The following is a 19,738-nucleotide window of genomic DNA, read 5'->3' as shown; positions in this document are numbered from 1 at the left end:
AATGACTCTTCTGGGGGGCATCTCTGCCTGTGGTCTTTCTTCCTGATGGATGCACGCAGCACAAGCAGCTGCTGTGCTGGTGCGTGTGGTCTTGGAGAGCAAACAAAGGTACACTCGACTGAAGATGGGAACAAGAAATAACAAATGACAAGGAAACACGGAATCAGAAGTTGCCTTGATGATAAAGGTCTCTGTCTGCCAGAGATCACATTCCCATCAGTAACACTGCAGAACTGCTGAGGCTACAGTTTCCTCTCAATGAAATGCTTCTGTAAAATACTTCTTCCCTCTGATAACACAGCTATGTGCTGAACTGCACCATTTGTGGCAAGAGAGTGCTGCATGGACTTGCTAAAGATAAGGTTCCTCCCCATCTCCTGCCTGCCCCAGGGCTCTGGGAAAGCCAGGAAGGAAGCTGGCAGCATGGCAAGCTCTCTCAGAGCACCGAGGCCAGCACTTCGCTCCTCTACACTGCAACACTGCAGTACCACTTAGGTCCTGCCATGAGGACCTGGGCACTGCTTGAATGTGAAGTGATGGACGGTGCCATGGGATGGCCAAAGGGGTTGCTGTCAGCCACACGCTCAGCTGCAATTCCAAATCTGTGCTGCAGTGAAAGCAGAAGTGGTGCATTTAAAAGCAGACCTGGAAGCCTTATTATACTGCTTATCCACTTCAACAGTTAAAAATAATTCATCCTCAGAACATGAATGCCTGCAAATTGTTGCTTCTGTGCAACGCACAAAGTAATTCATGAGACGTTCTCCAGCTGCAGTTTATTACTGTCCTAAAGAGAAAGCAAATGAGAGGAAAAGAGCAAATGCAAAAAAGAGCAAATGAGATTGTTTTTACTTCTCGTTTTCACAAAGGCTCCTTCTTCTCCCCCTCAAGTAGGGAATTTCAATTCAAATAAATACTGGCAGGATAATAAATTTATTTAAATATTTCATTGTTTTCCAGAACATCTAGTGCTCTTAGGACAATTGAGCTGGAAGCCTATCGTTCTCATGTTTGAAAGGCTGGCTTTGGAAAGGCTGCATATATTTCTATTTCTTGACTAGCTGATGTTATGATTAATATGATGATCATATTTTCTATGAAAATAAATAAGTAAATAAATAATCATTTGTAATAATGAGAAATCAGGATCAGCCCCAAGCTGGCAGACCTTACCTTTCTACCACTAGAACTGGCCACTGGGATGCATGCACAGAACTAGCAGAACCAAATACACAACCTGTACAAGCTCTAAAAAGGGAGATGGGGGTTGGTTTCGAAGGGCAATAAATGTTTTTAACTCCCAGAGATGACAGAAAGAGCTCCTCAGATCTTCTGAAAAAAAACTGCACAGTAGTAACACACTCCTGACCCACACTCATGCCTGGACTGATATTTGAACAAGGGAATGAAGGAAAAACTTTCCAATGTTAGACACTGCTGTGCAAGGGGCAGACAGACCTCTTGCCAGTGAAAGAAGCGCCCATCCCCATTGGCAAGAGAACAAATGGGTACAGAGCAGCACTGAAAGGCTCCACAGCGGGACCGCAAGTAAAACAGAAAATAGAAAAAGCTCTTTTGCAAAATCTTTCATTTGCCTTGAGTGTCCTTTGCAGCAGCAGTTAGGTGCTGAGACACAAATATCTCACTTGCTCCTAGCCCATTTTAGCAAAGCAGTTCTGAGGTCTGTAGCCACATACTGCACCTCATGCTGCACTGCAGTCTCTCACCCTGTAGCAACTGACACGCAATGGAGACACATTTGACATTTAGGTAGAAGTAATAAAATGATTATATTACAAGCAGAGAGGAAATTGTCACTTGTAGCATTAAACAGTTGTAATGAAGCCCTTTTACCCACAGGAACATCGCGGGCACAAAGCATTCATGTCTTCTATAAAAGCAGAATCTATTTTCAAAACATTATTAGAGATAAGGAATACTTCTTGTTTAATAATTAGTTCACAACATTAACTCTATTCCAATACATAAATACCTACGTATCTCCTTAACTTCTTTTGCTTGCTTCTGAGGGCTGTCCCCCAACAGAAATATTTTCACTCTTTTTGCCAGCAGTTGCAGCAGCACATGTATGTAATGGAAAGCAAGAGACCAGGACCAGGTGAGACCCATCTATTAACAACACTTTAAGGAAGTTCTGGGGGACAGACTTGCCCTATTAGGAAAAGTGAATCAGAAACAGCTGAAATATGGATCTCACTACTGCCAGTCCCACCCAACAAGCTCTGACTATGTTTATGAGCTCTGCAGTCACTCACATGTGGGAATGCGGGAGAATTTTGCTTCCTTTTCTAGCTAATGCTTCTTCCTGTTGAGAGCTCAGCTTTCACTGAAACAACATAAAGCCTGTTTTATGCTATCAGCACACTCCATCCTTCACTGGCTGAAAATTACATTAACATTTCATCATCCTTCTGCCCATGAAGTCTGTGAGCTGCAAATCCACTTCCTTCACAAGAATTCTGTTTCCTGACAGCAGCACTGCACAAGGCAGTATTGACAGCTTCCACAAAACACTTCCTCAGAAGTCTCTCCTGGTAGGAACCAGGGCTGCCCTGAGGCTGGGATGCCACAAACTCGATCCCACACTGAGTTAGAGCAACCATACATTTCTTTGGAATAAAATCCCATGTGAACACAGTGCATTATTTGCATTACAATGTTATTACAATTGTTATATTTGCTCTACTTACGACAAGATATTAATGTATGGTAGCATGCACCATCATCTGATAAAATTTTACTGAAATTCAACCAGGAAATCCAGCAGAAAGGCTCTTTACTCTCATAACTACTATCTGTGTTTAATCCACACAATGAATAGCACTGGATCTTAATCTGACATGCAAATGAGTACAAATCCTTCAACAGAACTCTCTCTATCCAGCAATCATTGTAAACGTGCACTCATCTCTATTCCCCCCAAACAAATTTCTGATGCAACAAAGCCCTTCCAACAATTTCTGAAAGTCAGTCATTGAAAGTCTTGAATACAACTCAATCCAAAAGCAAAAGGGCTGCATTGCTTGATTTCTGCAAGGCATTCCAAGCTCACAGGTTGCAGCTGTTTGCCCTCCCTTCAATCCAGCTTCATAGAATCATAGAATCATTAAGGTTAGAAAAAACTTCTAAACTCATCCAGTCCAACCATCACCACCACACCACTAACCACGTCTCTCAGTGCCACAACTACACAGTCCTTGAACACTTCCAGAGCAGCCCGTTCCAATGTATTACCACTCTTTCTGAGAAGAAATTTTTCCTACTATCCAATCTGAACCTCCCCTGGAGTGACTTGAGGCCAATAACTCTTGTCCTATACCACCAGGTGTCTGGTGATATTAAAAAGAGCCTGACCATGTGCTACTGATATAAAGATTTTGTTTTTTCCCACCTCCGGTGAGCTATATGTGCTAAGCCTTATAAAAACATGCCATCTCCTCTTAGTGGGACTGCTTATGTCATCAAAAAATAACACCCCAAACCATCAGAGTCCAAGAGCTCAGACACCATCAACAAGATGAGTTTTGGATTTGCTCCTTCTACAGAAGAAAAAAAATAAATAATTGATGACATAAACACTACTCCCAAATATAAGCAGTGGAAGATCATTCTCTCAATGGTAGGGAGGAAAACATCCAAATTTAAATTTACTCAAGCCAACCACCCGTGTTGACAAACCCATCACAGACAACTTGGATCATGATCCCACAAGTTGCACAGTGAACGCTTAAGCATTCTCATATGAACAGAAACTTACATAAGGGGAAAAAGATGCTCTAACAGAATAAAAAAAAATAATATTATAAATTGAGGTGTAATTGTATCTATTTTGCAGACAGTGAGCTCAGTATGGCTTAGTATGGGTGAGGAAAGCCCAGTAAAAAAACACTTAAATCTCTAACCTACGTTAAACTAGGGAAAAAAATATATTTATATATATTATTTGAAAACACATATGAAGAGAAAAAATATCCATTCTCAAAAAACACAAATGAAAAAATAATTGTATTAAAAAACCTACTTTATCAGTTTCTGACATAATATGAGAAAATATTGGTTTAAATTATGTAGTGTGAAAGCTGACAATATGCTTTGCAGTTATGTTTAAATAACTACTGTTCTCACATTAGCCATAAATGAATCTTAACACTAAAAATAGCCGATTAAAAAATAATGTGCAAGCCAGTTATTCAAAGTACTGCTGACCAGGAATCATTGCTGCAATACTTCCTCTACTGCAGCTGTGGAAAAGACACGTAAGGTAAAATCTGGGTTTTTAATTGAAAAACAGATAATTATGAACAAGTTGCGGGTAAGCACAGAAGTTTGTTGTTACTGGCTTTTTGTCTATGAATAAAAGCTAATTTTCTTTTAAAAAAATCACAACGTTTTATTTTAGCATTTAAAACAAAATGATTTTGTTTTCAAAGCATGCCTTAAATGTGAGCTTTAAAATGGAAATGCAAAAGAACACTTTGTTTGAATTTCTCTACATTTTGATTTAGAAAGCTGGGATTTTGTTGTTGACATTAAGATGACTGAACACGGTATGTTATATAATGCACATTTGAAGGTAGAAGTAAAAAGAAAGGTAAGTTCAGAATGAAAAATATATACTTTACCTTCTCAGGAGGGCCAAAACTTCCACTTTCATGCCAGTAAAACAGAAAGTGTTATTGGATATAATGCATTTCTGGGAAAAGTTTTGGTTTTCATTGGAAGTATTTTGAAAACTCTTGAAAACATTATTATTATTATTATTATTATTATTATTATTATTTAAACCAGCACTGATAAAACAGTGACACACACATAATGCTCACTGCAGACCTCCCAGCAAGTTACCCAGGCTTGGTGCACCTCAAGAATGAATCAGAGAAACACACAGGTTGGCTGTTACTGCATCTGTAGTTTTGCAATGGGTTCTCAAGGCATCAGGATAAAAATGCCTTCCTTGTGTATTCAGGTTTGCTAACTAAAACGCCCTGCAACTCTCACGGCCCTCTGCCCTCAACTTTCTGCACAATTTACAGCATCAGAGAAAACATTATTTAAAACATGGCAGTGCTGAAAGATCTGACTGCAAAACAACGTGGCCAAGACAAGAAATATATTCAGCACAACCCTAATTGGCTGATTTCTGGACACGGCAGTATACTCTGAAAATAAAAAAGAAGGCAGCTTGGGGCTACATCTCAGGCTTATGATATAATGAAAAGCCACCCAGGGGCGGTATCCATCCTGCTTGTATGGAAATCACTGTAATAACAGCCAAATAAAATGCAGTTCCTGGTCTTAGAGGGATATTGCAGCAGATAGCAAAAAAAGGAATCAAACGCCAGCTAGCCTGAAGAGCAATGTATTTGTGTTTGTTATTCAAGCTTTAGCCCTCAAGTCTAAGTACTAAATTTAGAGCAATCAGAACAGTCAGAAAGATGAGGAATAAAATGATTCACATGAAGCACAAGCATGCTGTCCTTTGGATCCTTGCCTTTTTCCACTTCTTAAACCCACCTTCTCACAACCCAAAGGTAATACTTCATTTCTCTCCCAAAGTCCAGCAATCTGTCTGCACATTTTGGCCACATGTCCAGCATGCTCCCTCATCATGCTGGGTGCCCATCCTGCAGCATTTTGCATGCTAATCCTTGCCAACCTTTGCATTAGATGTGCCATGCTAGTTAGCAGCAGCACTTAATGTGTTAGCAGGCTCTGGTGGACAACAAAAGGCTCCTTCTCCAGAGTTCATTAGTCTTGCTGTTTCAAAGCATTTTCTTTTGCGAGGCCCTTGTAAGATGATGCATGGAGCCCAAGCCCAGAGTCATTTATACTCTGGATGCTAATACTGATACTCTAAAGAAGAAAGAAAAAAAAATCTCATAAATTAAAATGCTTGTTATTGCAGCCACTGCTAAAAGTAAATGTAATAAATGAATAAATAAATATATTTTCTCCAGAATGATTACATGTGACAGAGGTAAAATAATCTTGTGCTAACTGGAAGCCAACTCAGCTTGTGGTTCTCAAAAATACTTCTGAGGAATAAGCATAATTCCACATTTAAAAATACAATTCCTTTCCAAAGTAATGGTTGAAGCAACAGTCCAGAACTGCACAACTGCTGCATTTCAGGACAATCCCCATCCAGATAGGTCGAATTCTGACATATTCAGCCTTCTGAACACCTCTTGTCCCCCCATAAACAGCAGTGTGTTAGTTGGGTACCTGCAGTCCTGTTCCTCACCCTACTATGCCATAGGAAGCAAGCTGCTTCACAAGAACAAGCAATTGACATTTTGCAAGTTCAGGCAGACACAGGAGATGCTAACTAATCTCAATGACTTGTGACCACGTGCATTTTTAAAAGCGTAGCAAAAAGCCAAGGTATTCCACAGTCAACACTGACTAATGTCTGTGCTGAACAGCCAAGGAACACCACTGCAAACATGCACAAATGCTGACCAGCATGGTATCTCCTGCTGCCAAACCACTGTCACATGATGCCAGCACACAAAATGCCATGTGGTCAGCTGTATGTGTACTTAAAACTGCTCCTTGATAGCTCAGGGTAAAGTAACCAGGGACACTTGCTGCTAGGTTCCACTACTTACACACTGTAGTTCAGTATTCAGAGTCTGAACTCACCAACTGGAACCTATGGCCATGGAAGATCAACAACTGAACATACATTGAGGCCATATTTCCTGCATTGCCTCCTCTCAACACCTCAGAAGTGTGATGCAGCTTTACTGCTGCACCTCCTGTTTAACTCTTGCATTGATACTAAGAATCTGTTTTAGGAAAACACCTCTAAGCCAGCTGCCTCTTGCAGCAGCACTCTGCTGATTTGCATTACGCCACTAGAAAATGCAAATAATGAAATTTGTAACTCCCTACCTCTAATCCTCATTGCTTTGCTTAACATCAGAATGTCTTCCATACATGGTATGGCTACCCAAAGAGGTGATGGATGCCCCATCCCTGGATATATGCAAAGTCAGGCTGGATGAGGCACTGAGTACCCTGCTCAAGCTGTAGGCATTCCTGTTCACTGCAGGGGAATTGGACTGGATCATGTTTAAGTGTCCTTTCCAAATCAAACAATTCTATGATTCTATCACTGTATGGTCTTATAGAGAAATAAGCATCTCTCCATTGTACAAGCACGATAGCTACATTGATATGCATTAAATATAATCACAGAACCAAGAATCATAAAATGGCCTGGGTTGAAAAGAACCACGATGATCATGTTGTTTCAACTCCCCTGCTAATGTGCAGGGTTGCCAAACATCATCTGTGTATCAGTTGTCTAGACAGCAGTTGTTCAGTAGACCTCTTGTCATTGGCCTCAAAGTCACAATCTTCCTATGTGGAGTAGAAACAGAACTTATCTTTTCCAGAGTTAAGATTAAGAAGAGAACAAGATGGGCCTCTCAGGTGAGATTTAGTGAATACTGGAAAAGTGGGCTCTTTTAAGCACTTGTTTTTCCCCCTTTGCACAGAGGATAGGTCTGCATTAAAATAGAGCAAAAGAAGCACAGTAAATGACTACTGTTATTTCCCTTCTATTTAGGAAACAAAATAGGACACGTTTCTCCTTTACACTGCCATGCTCACGTTATCTGTCCCCAGCAGCATGCTGCACGGCACAGACAAGGATGCACACAGCTTTTCAGGCGATGCATTAACCACCAGAGGGAGTCCCTGGAAACCAGTAGTGGAGGAAACAGAATTAAAATTGATGTTTTACAGGGTGCACTCCAGAATACTAATCAAGACTAATGCATAAAGCAATCCATGCAAATCAGATTGACAGCGATTGCTTTGCAGGGTTTGGCTTTTTGTCAGTAGAACTAGAGCAGATTTTTAAATGCAGCTCCCAGACATGAATCACGCTGACTGTGCTTCAGCTGTGCAGCCGAGCACGTACAATTGGAAAGGCTGCGTGCACTTTGTGAACCAAAATCACCTCTTTGCAGCTGACTTCCTTCCTGAACTACAGAATGATGTGAGCCTGTCCTGTGTCACTGCAGCCATGGTGCATGCTTCCCACCGTGCCACAGAGCTGGGCAGCCTGCCTTCCCTCAACACTGCGCTCACCTCCAGGTGAGCTGATGTCATCCTGCAGAGTGTAAAGAGAATGTACACAATTACTGTTGCCCAGTTCAAAATCCCATTTTCGGATGGATCTCCTCATTGAGATTAACTGGAGAAATGACAGCTTCCCATCTCCACGTGAGTCCGAGGTGTTGTTTGCAGAATGCCATCCAACCTAGAACTCCTGGCTTTCTGTCTTGGTGGAAAACAAGATGCTGGATGACCGCGCAGAGTCCTTTAAGAAGGCAATTAATAGAATTTGTGTGAGCTCCCTGGGGATTACCAGCCAGCAGCAGAAGCTGCTCTACATGCTGTGCTGGCAGCAACATATGGCGATGCACTCAGCGCTGTGAATTAAGCAGCAGACTTTGCTCTCAGCTCAGCCTGCTGTCAGAGGGCTGCATGGCTCTGCCCAAACTCCTCAACTGTACTGCTCTGTGCTGTGGTCCTAAATGTTGTGTGCTCTGATCAGGAATGCATTTTTATTGAATGCTGCTCCTGCAAGAAACTGTGGTATGAAATGAAAGCATAATTAAAAAAAAAATTATAACAGCATCAGTTTTATCTCAGTTATGTGTGAAAAATCCTCTCAGCCCAGCAACTTACTCCTATCCATATACTTGTGAATTACCAAGTTTATCTCCATATAAAACACAATAATCTGCATGCACAAAGACCATCTGCTTGCAGAGCTCAGGCAGTCAGAGAAGCGATAACCTGATGAACATTGCTCATGTGAATGCACACTCACACATGTATTCTTGTGAGTTCTCACTAACCGACCCAGGGAGATTCATGGAGCACTGCTAGTAATACAGTTTATGTCCTTTCACTTCAAGTTCTATAGCTTATTATTAATTAAATCAGAAGTTTAATTATTCTAGTAATTACTAATTAATTATAGCTGTAATTAGAATTAATTATTCTATTAACTAGGAAGTTTGAAGTGGATGAGAGCAAAGTTGTCACATACCAGAGAAGGGCTCTTCACAGTAATCTTTTACTAGTGAGAGAAGGAAAATGGAGAAGAAGTAGGTCCTGTTTTGGCAAGAGAGGCCTGGTAGAGGCACCTAAAACGCATATCCACATGTCCTATGGCATCAGTGCCTTTTCCTTGTCCACAAAGACAGCCTTGCTCAGATACAGAAGTCTGTACTACAGGTGTCCACACTTCCACTCCAGTTAACAGAATTGCAGCCATGTAATTATTACTTGTTTGGAATGAGAGGTAGCTAAGGAAGTTAAAGAATTATTGCAGAGAGACAGGCTATTGCAGGAATTAGCACCAAGCCGGGAATTCAGAAAATCTACTAAATAAAGGGCTGCCAAATTTCTTGCCAGTTCATCAACTAATAAACCAAAACCTACTGAAATCCCAATACATTTCTGTCTCTCAAGTTAATCACTTAAATCACACAAATTAGTTAGGTTCTTTGTTTTGTTTTGTTTTTTGTTTTTGGTTTTTTAAGCATTAGAATTAAACATTATCATAATTACAAGAATATCCCATTTTTGCAAGATGATTCAAAATGAATGCAATATGATATTCCTGTGCTAGGTATACTTAGATACCTACTGACGTGGTAGAATGTTGAAGATGCCATGCTGTATAATAGCTTGGAAGTTTCAATAGTTTACTCTTCCAAAAACAGAGTACAGGAGCACAGCACTGTCTTAAAAATCAATCCTTTCTTGGTTATTCAAGTTAGGAATGCCTATCAGTTATCGCTTCCTAAATCTGGATCTGCGTAACTACCATCAGAGAAGACTGCCTGGCCATTTTTTTCCTTTAAGAATAAGACTATCTCTCACAGCATTTAAAATAATTTGTTTTCAATGTTGCTTTTGCTCTTTTCTTGTACTGAGAGCAATTTCACAGAATGCCCTTTCCAATATCTGGCTTTAAATTAGTGTGGAAGAGTACAAAAGCAGTGGAGTGGGCTGTCAGCATACCTGCAGAGTTAAAGACAGCATCATTGTTTTGCGTGGAATTGCAGCACCTCTAGCCCATGCTGGGTCCAAAGAAGAAAAAAAACCTTCCTCAAATGCAGTTCTTGTTCTGATAGGAATGGAGTCACATTAGAATGAACCTATTTTAGAGATTAGGAAACTAAAATATCGAAGCACTTTCAGAATGCCAGAAAATGAACATAAAGCTGAAACTTTACTAAACATATCAAACCTTTCCCAAGGGGCAATTTCTCTTTCACTGAAATAAATGTCCAATCAATCAATAAATGTCCCATGATCTATTAGTATTGAACAAAACAAAATGCACTGAGATTCAGCGTGCCAAAGCAAGGGAAAAGGTAAAGAGAAAAAAACATTGTTTCCATCACAAAACACTATTTTTCTTTGCATAGCCTAGTAGAGACTAGAACAGGACACATCAGGAAAAGAGTGCAACACTTGGGCTAGGATCCTGCAAGGGACTGGGAGCTGACATCTACCATCCTCCAGCATTTCATTATATCCCACGATGCTGTCTAATACCAAAGTCATGCTTAGCATAGGAGGAGCACACATTTTCCTCCTTCTACTACATCATCCCTGGTGAGAGGCGGGAGAGTGATGCAGTGCTGCTTCTGAGTCAGAGCATTTCCAAGGGCAGGGCAGCTTTCGTACTTGGGTGGCTCAAGGCTAAGCTCCATTGCTTGGCACAGGGCATGGTGTGTCCATAGTCCAGGCTAACTCCAAAACAGAGCCTTTGCCAGTGGGGAGGATAGAGAGGCATTCCTACAAATGGTCTCCCCAAAGAACAATGCCCAAAATTTGGCCTAAACTGCTTGAAGGTAAAACACTGGACTTCTCAAATTCTTGAAATAATTTTATTTTCATCTGCCACTTACTAGAGTCTAGTAAAAAAGCCACATTACATCTTTTACCACTGAGCCCTGGGAACTTTGTTAGTTTTGCACCAGTTTCCGAAAAGCAAGGGTTTGAGGGCAGTGGTGCTAGCAAATATCACTAGCAGGACTCCCTCCTCTCAACACGCACGAGTTTTCTTTAAATCTCTCAACAGTTTTCTCCCCACACAGTTTCCTTCCTGAAGTGGTTTTCATTTAGTGCTGAAGATTTAAGTACAGCAAAAACATCAGTGAGAGCCTCAAGAGCCATTAGACTTGTTTTGCTGTTCAAAGAACAGAGGCACCTCTTGTTGCTCAAGAAGGGCAAGGGCAGCTGCGTTGCTCTATGCAAGGACTGGAGAATCCTGCAGAAAGCAACTAAGACGTTTGCTAGTAACATGCCATGGGGTTTTATTGGCACAACACTGGGAGAACACTTCACTGCCCAGGAAAATGTTCTGCTGTAGATGCCTATCATTAGGGGATTTAAAAGCTGAAGAGATAATGCCTACTTCTTATCAGCAGAATAACTAAACAACGGTTTGTAATTCCAGACAGATGAATATTAGCAATGATATTTACGGTTGTAATGCTGGAAGCAGTCTCTCAGTTCGGTTTCTCTGTCATGAGTAAAGCAATCCACTTCCTGTGCTCCAATCAGCTGGAGTCAACCTAACAGGGGAGATTAATGAGTCCTATTTGCCACTTCTTCCAGCTGGAATAACTTCTTCCAGCTCTGGATGAACTGTAAAGGTAGCATTTAACACACCAACGAATGTCTACTTTTCTTGTAATGATTTTAAACACATTTCTCTTAATGTGGGTTCAACTTCTAAAAATTCATGGAGTCATACAATATCCTGAGTTAGAAGAGACCCACAAGGATCACCGAGTCCAACCTCTGGCTCTACACAAGACCTCTCCAAATTCAGAGCACTGGACCACCAGCTGGAGACTACTGCTCACTGTTTGCTCAAGAAGATTTACACTTGTTTGCTGTGTAACACTTAGCTTTATCCAGTCCAGAAATGATCATCTGAAGGAATCTATTCCTTTAATAAGCAATATTCTACAAGATTACTTATCCTAGGTGGATTTTTCCAGAACAGTTCCAGTGATAAAGCTATATAGCAGATGAAAGGAAAAAGATCATCATTTTACTTGAATTTTCTTTCTCTCTTTATTGACTTAATTTGGCAAGTAAGTTTGATTAGAAATTCCCTATCTGCAGTGCATTTTTGAGCAGCTGAAGCTAACACTGAAAGTGGAGAACGCATGAGGCTGGAAAAATTATGGAATTTGTTTATTTAAACCTTTCTTTGGTGCTTATGGAAGATGTTAGCTGGGTAAGATTTATTCCCCCAGGAAAGATTTGTTTTTTCATGAACCAAAAACTTTTTGTATTTTTAAGATGCACCCAATTAAGCATTGCCTGTGACCTTCTATTTTTGTTAGCACTGGGCATCTGACCATGTGGATCATACTTACACTAGTTAAGTTTTAAAAGTTTGTTATTTACAAGTTCTAATTGCCTGCATCATAAATAGGAACAACTTCTAGGATTATTCAGTTACAACCTGCAGCAGAACAGCACACTCACAGTCCAGCAATGCCAACATAATATGAGGTTGCACCAGTCGTTAGATGCTATTAGCACACTTAAAAGTACAAGGTGCACTGAATACACCTTTTAACATTTTCTGATCTGCACCAATGCACCTTATAATGTGGGAAAGCAGCCTGCAGCGTGGAATGTGAAGCACCTTGCATTGGGCAAGAATGTCTTTATACCAGAAAGGCTTTGGAACCAGCTAGTTGCAAACAGGGATTGCGCTCTGTGGTGGGTCCTCTCCATTACTGGTGAGTTATTTTATGTATTATGCAGTACTGTAATGAAGATGTAGTCTTTTGTCTTCTCACACTGGGTCCTCTGTGGTGCTGGGAAGTCTTGGGGCAATATTATCATATAAAACAGTCACTGCATTGTAGAAGATGAAAACAGCTGACTGACTTTCCCAGCAGTTAAACTTTAGTGCCACCGAAATATCAACAGAGATGCAGTACTAGCTGGAAAAATTCTAACAAAAAATGAACTGAATATAACGTTACAAAATTATATCCAAAAAATTGCATGGTCTTTTGTGTGAAATCTGATGCACCATCATCACCACACACATCCCATGCTGACAGAAACACTACAAATACTTCGGGCATCTAACCAGTAGAGAGAACTTCTACTACATACTGACAGTTTATTGTTTGATAAATCAATGCTTCCCTCTGTTTCTACCCTTATTTTGGAGGACTTAAAGTACTTTACAAGAAGTTTCCTTCCAACAATACAGAAATAGTTCACTTCTGAATGAGGATATGAGTTGAATAACTGAAGGAATTGAAAAAGAACTCAAACTGAAAAATGTAGTCAAATCCAACTCATGGGAATGGGAACCAGAAACATATACTGTGGTGGTGGAGAAGAAAAGCCAGCAGACCTACAGGTCAGAAGAAAAGGAGTGAAGAAGAACCCTCCTGACTGCCCCAACACCGTCCCTGCAGAGGCCAAGTTGGACCTGTGCAGCTCTATGCTAGAAAGCACAGAGCTGTGACCCACATCTGTATTGTGCAGTCTGTAAGACATTTATATTCACAACAAAAAAAGGCTTTCGTACAAGAAAATTTAAAAAATAAAGCAATTCATTTTGATGCCCTCCCCCACTTTCTTTTCCATGCTTTCTAAATAAGGCATCTGACCTCTTGAACAAGCTCTGCAACATTATCCTCTGCATAAGGCTTTCCAATACATGACACTTACATTCAGAAATACAAATGATGTTTTTGTATTGTATGTCAACAATACCAGTTCAAGTCCCCACAACAAAGACATCAAAAGAAAAGCAAAATAAATCCACAATATTAACATTGATTATGCAGTATGCAGCCTACTGGAAAGTGCTGCCTATGTCAGATTCCCCATTCTTCTCCAAGGGGTACCAAGTCTTTAAACCATAGAAATCCAAGACGCTTACTGATATCTTCACCTCATGGCCTGTTCCAACAGCCATGTTATGCTATCACCTGTCATTGCATTTGTTAAATCTAAGAGGATGTAAGCCCTGAAGAACACAAACCCTGTCTGCTTAGCAGACATCAAACAACCTGAGAGCATTATCCATGCAAAATACAGGGAAAGAAAGGATGCTGCTCTGTCCCCAGTGAAATCCAGCTGCTGGTGAAAAGTGGGCCAGAGATACTTTTTGCATCAAGTAATTTATACCAGTAAACAGGCCTGCCTTCACAGAGTGGACTCCCATGGAAAAGAAAATAATAACAGGAAGGCATTAGTCATACTAATGGCCTTAAATATGACACCATTAAATAACCATAAGCAGGAGATGAGCAAGTCAGTGCTATCATTTGCTCTCATTTCGCGGGTTGGCTCAGAACCAACTCTGCATTTTTTTATTTTGAAAGAGGACGGATTAAAGAGACATGCAAGGAAATCAAAGTAATTGGGCATACAGACAAGCTAGCAGGTGAACAGTTGTGATTCAGTGAGACAACTGTCTAAAGGAACAATTATACACATTTGTATTATTACTTTATTTTATTTTACCTCATTTTTATTATTCCAAACAGAATCATTAGCATCCCTACACAGCACACGACTGAGATGAATACTGCATTCAGTTCCTGCACTGTAAGGAACTTTCTTCACCCCACCCAAGAACACAGCTCTTATCGCATCCCTGAGAAACTATGGCTTTTCTCCCAGCTTTCCCAGACTATGAGCCATCAGATTCCTGGGAGGAATCCTTCCCTCGGGATCATCTCAACATCCAACCTAGATTAACATAGGCTTGTGAATCAGCAGCTAGATTTAGGATCTGATTCAGCCCAATTAACCTTAGGCACTGAAAAAAGCATTTGGCTTAGCATTCACCCATGCTTCATGCAACCAGCACGGAACAGAGATGGGCTCTTGTGGTGAATGAGACTCTTGGGAAGAAGTGGGACAACACAGTGATTCTCAACTCTTGTTCATAAGTGTATATTCATTTGAAATGACTCATTCATTCCAAAGTTAGCACTGCCTAGACATTATCTCCAACTCCCCTAAACATGGACTGCTACCATTTTTTAAACTCAAACTCAGCATAATGAGCTGCTCAAAAAAAAAAAACAAACCCACGCCACTGCTTTATGAACAGACTTTTTTCCCACAGTCGGTCTAGCTACAATACCCTGACTCCACGTCTGCTGAAGGTATGATGCAGCCTCAAACTTTCTGCTATAATCTAGCATGATTCATTTCAGTCTCTACAAGTGGGCAGTGAACTGCAGGGAGATGGAAGTCAAAACCAGAGCCCAGCGGCTGGCAGATCTGCACTGCCTAAACACCGTAACGTCTCAGGTGGGATATATGAAGCACGGAAACAATAGAAATAGTACGTCCAAAGCAGCACAAATAGCATATCCCAAATTGTACAGCTAGCAGATTGCTATGGTAGGCAGCTTTAATGATGAATGTGCCGGAGGGAACCTCTGTTTAACTCAGGTTATGGCTGAGTATTTTATTAGTTTGTGAGCAGTTTAATGCGTACAAATGTGCTCCTCATATCTGGATCCTGTCTCCTGAAGCACAAGATATTATAGTACACAGATGCATGGATATAATAAAGCTTTTTTTTTTCCTAATGATTTTTACAGCAGAGGCTGTGCCTGAAAACGTATACAAATATGTGTGTCTATGTGAATTCCTATTTGGATTAATTCATGCTCACAAATATGACCAGTGTCCAATAGAAGCATGGCCAGAGAAGATCTGAAAATACATCTTGGACTTTATACCCATTGTGCACTTTTGCTGTCAAGTCTCAAATTTCTAGACAAGTACACTTTAAGATAGCTTCTTCCATTTCAGTGTAAGAGCAAAACATTCTCATCTTGAAACTCATGTTTCCTCAGGGTGTTCCTCTTGAACAACCTCAAAATACTGCAAAAAACCTACCTCCACAAGGGGAAGCGACAGACAGACAAAAAAAAAATTAAACTGGAGAGCCTTTGGAAGAAAGGCACTCAATATAGATGCTAAGGCAATCAGAGCCTCAAGATTATAAGCAAAGTATCCGAAATTCTGAGTTTAATCTGATGGTCTAAAAGGGCTGAGCATGCAGGAGAGATCTTCAGCAGCCAAACAGCTGTGCACTCTTTAGATACACGTATGCTTAGGACTGGCAGTGTTGGACAGATTCCCTCCTGAAATTCTCCTGCTGTGGCACAACTAGAGCTGAAAAAGGCATAATTCAGTCCCCTGCTTCTGAAAACAGCACAGAATGCATGCTCTTCAATGATTTTAGCATTTGTCAGCTTAACAGCATGAGTGGATATATCAAAATAAAAAAAAAACAGAACTTTTATAGGTATACTTACTAGTAATATGTATTTGTGCATGGAAGGTTGTCAGAAGACAAAAACAATTAACAGATCTGTAAGCACAGAAACTGGTATAATGTGGACAGTTTGCTCTGCCTCCTCTGTAGCGCTGCTACCTCATCCTAAAGAATACTGCTGCTAAAATGGGATGGCAGAAAATGATGTTACCCTGAATCACTGTGTTCTCAAAAGGAAAATAGAGCTGTGATGTACATTTTTCATGAAAAAAAGACATCACATGAAGACCGCTTTCTGTTCTCAACTCATAAACTTCAGAGAGATCCTATGCATGTAAGTGAGGGCAGTACTTAAATCCATCATCACAGACCAGAATCTGATTTACGTTGAAACGCCATGATGTCAACTTGGGCCTCTGCAAGCTGCTGCAACAACAATTTCACAGAACTGTAAACTTCACCACAAACCTCAGATGCAGTGAATATAATACTTATGAACAACATCAATCAATGCCCACAGTATAAGGCTTTCGCATTAAATAGCTAAGATGTCACATTCTCAGAGTGAGCCAAAAGAGCCATCAGGATGCAGCTGACACCTGGTGTACTGGAAATATAAGCTTTGTATTCCTCCCAACAAGTTTTTTAGAAGTTGTTAATTTTACACTAGCTCCTGCTTATTTAACATTATATTCTGCCATCTCACATGTAACAATGCACACAAATCAACATTTTGGGCTACCTGCCTGCCGAAGTATTCTCAAATAGCCATTGATTTCCTATTGTGAATTAAGGTACCACGCAGAATTGGAAGGAAGGACAATAAAACCTGAAAGCATGTACAATTCACACCACGTCAAATGCTGACCTAAAGGCTGTCTAGCAGAGGCCAACCTTTTTTTTTTTAAGATAATGTGTTTTATAATGACATGCCATACAGTGCAACTGCAGTAGGTATGATAAAGCATTATAGAAATGCCAGAGATTAATAAAAGGGCATGGTGGTTGCTAATTTACCTCCATCTTGTGAATTCATTATATTCAGGGCAAACAGCATTGCATTGGAGAATGTAGTAGCCTCTTCTTTGCTTGCAAAATTCAAGCCATAGACTTGCCGTGCATCGCGCCATTGATGAAAGGTAGGTGTTGCTTGATTGTACTTCAGTCCTTTCACAATTGAGTAATTAATCACTACCTGTGATATGAAAGAGAGGGGCAAAGATTAAACAATTCTGTCTTGATTTGGGGGGGGGAGGAACCCTTTGGCAAAGGTTAATTAAACTGATAGTGACATTCCTATGCCAGCTCCTCCATGGCCACACAGTAAGGCAGCACGCATTTGGACGACAGACCCGTATATGTGAGTCAGTCTTACAACAGTTCATACCAAACGTGGGGGCTTGTGAGCTAATTCTGCAAACTCTATTTTACCTCCTCGTGTTTTCTCCAGCAAATCCATGGGATACAGTTGTGCATATATTGCAGAGAGATGTCACAAGCCAGACCCAGCATTTATTGCAGCCTTTTGGGAGATAAGCATGCACACTTGTCAGAAAAGGGGACTAACAGAGCTCTTGGCACTGGCCCTCCGTTACAGCAGATAAATGTTTGACTGATTGCACTAGTTCTGGTTTTTCTCTCTTCCTCCATGCCAGCTTTTTACATTAAGATAGGTGTTTTTTTTTTGTCTAGAATTAGACAGGCAGTGAAAAAACCAACTAAATATTCCCTCTCCAAGCTCCTCCCTTCCTCTACGTGCTATAATTTCCAGGTAAGGGGTGGCTGCAGTAGAAGGGCATTTCTGTATGTTTGGATTTAATCTGCCAGATACAATGCCCCATTTATCCTTGGGCAGGGCATGTGGGATATCCAGCTGGAATCCAACCAAAGACATCCAAAGCTAACACCCAGCACTCTCACAATATCCATCTGTGTCTCAACAAAGGCACTCTGTCGTGGCTCAAATTTAAGAAACAAAATGAAATGTCAATAAATGGGATCACCAGCTGTCCTCATAAACAGGTACAGTGTAGCTGAAGACAGAGAAGGAGAAGAAAATGAAGACTGGCTTCATCAACCAGCAGAGACTGGGGCAGAGGGGAACCACAGACACAGAAACTTAAAATTATGAGCAGAGGAAGATTGAAATTCTTCTTCCTTTAACTCTTCACTGTGAGTTTATCTTAAAAGCTGAAACATGGCACAACTGTATGACTTTTTTTTTCTACTTTTCCAATCCATTTTAGTATTTTCTACCCTGAAATAAAATAGTCTTGTTGCTGATATAAATGCCTGCATTGTTCTCTATTCTGTTAAATTCCGGATTTCAGTCATTCTGTATGGCAGGGAGTTTCACAGGCTGATTCTGCGTAGTCCTTAATGTTCCTACCACTTTAATATTAAAAAAAGTTTAGCCTCTTTTCTATCCAGTACTCTTCAACATTTCACTTCAGTTTCAAGCATAAACTCTCTGGAGCACGCAGAGATCTATAAAAAAGCTCAAAATCAAGAAGCCTTTCCTTTGATTGCAGTCTGCAGGCTACTGAGGCTACTGAGTTATAAATTATCAGCAGTGAAGATAGTGGTAGATGATAGAATTCACAGTAACAGGGCTAGAATGATTTGAAGGAGCCTCAGGACCCCAACACAACTTGGTCTTGGTTGCATAACCACCACAAAGATCATGGGCAGATGTAAGACTCATCCCACGTGAGCCTTACAGCCCATATTCCTGCTGATCAAACCGGAAAAGGACACATACTTGTTTCTCCAGAGCATGAAATAATGCAGCAGTCTGCTACCAGCTTGCTCCCTATTGTGCTTCCAGCACTAGAACTTTCATGGGCAGCAGTCATGGGTTTGCTAAAACTTGGAAGTTGTGGTAAGCAGCTACAAACTACCACAACTGAGGCCAAACCTGGCCAATTTTCAAGTGTCAATTAATTGGTTATTAATTTTTTAAATTAAATTTTATAAAAAATATTAATATGAAAATATTGTTTTTTGGCTTAGGGTGAAATTTAAGAAGCCCCACCTTCCCCAGAGCCCTGTTTTTGCACTCGCTTCTTAACCACATCAATGCACAAAGCCTTCAGGAGATGTGATTCACTTTCGACTCGCATTTTCCTCCCTACCTGTGTGTTCAGCACATGCATTTTGGCAGTGAGATCAGGCTGAGCTGAAATCAGTTGATGTAAAATCACCATGTTAAACCCTCAGCTGATCACAGATGCAGACTGGGGAGAAACTGTTCGTCTGCTAAGTCATAGAAAAGGACCATCTGTACTACTTTTTTTTTTTTTTTAACCTTTGCCAACACCTTGCATGGTGACTGAAGCCAACACACTTCACCTTTGTAATGTTACAATTACAGCTGGCAAG

The 19,738-nt window shown here is 40.5% G+C and overlaps 1 protein-coding gene across 1 annotated transcript in view; it reads right to left on the bottom strand.

The window, feature by feature from the left end:
- The window catches only part of EVL (Enah/Vasp-like), a 107,280-nt gene that overhangs the window by 35,461 nt on the left and 52,081 nt on the right, over positions 1-19,738 (bottom strand). Inside the window, 1 exon segment of the mRNA XM_042863027.1 lies at positions 17,375-17,552. Within this exon segment, the coding sequence (XP_042718961.1) occupies positions 17,375-17,552 (178 nt within the window).

The sequence above is a fragment of the Lagopus leucura genome, unplaced genomic scaffold (assembly GCF_019238085.1).
Source record: "Lagopus leucura isolate 7727_CA_CO unplaced genomic scaffold, USGS_WTPT01 Super-Scaffold_1, whole genome shotgun sequence".
Classification (NCBI taxonomy): domain Eukaryota; kingdom Metazoa; phylum Chordata; class Aves; order Galliformes; family Phasianidae; genus Lagopus; species Lagopus leucura.
Note: the sequence above shows the minus strand (reverse complement) of the source record. Positions and strands in the feature narration are given on the sequence as shown.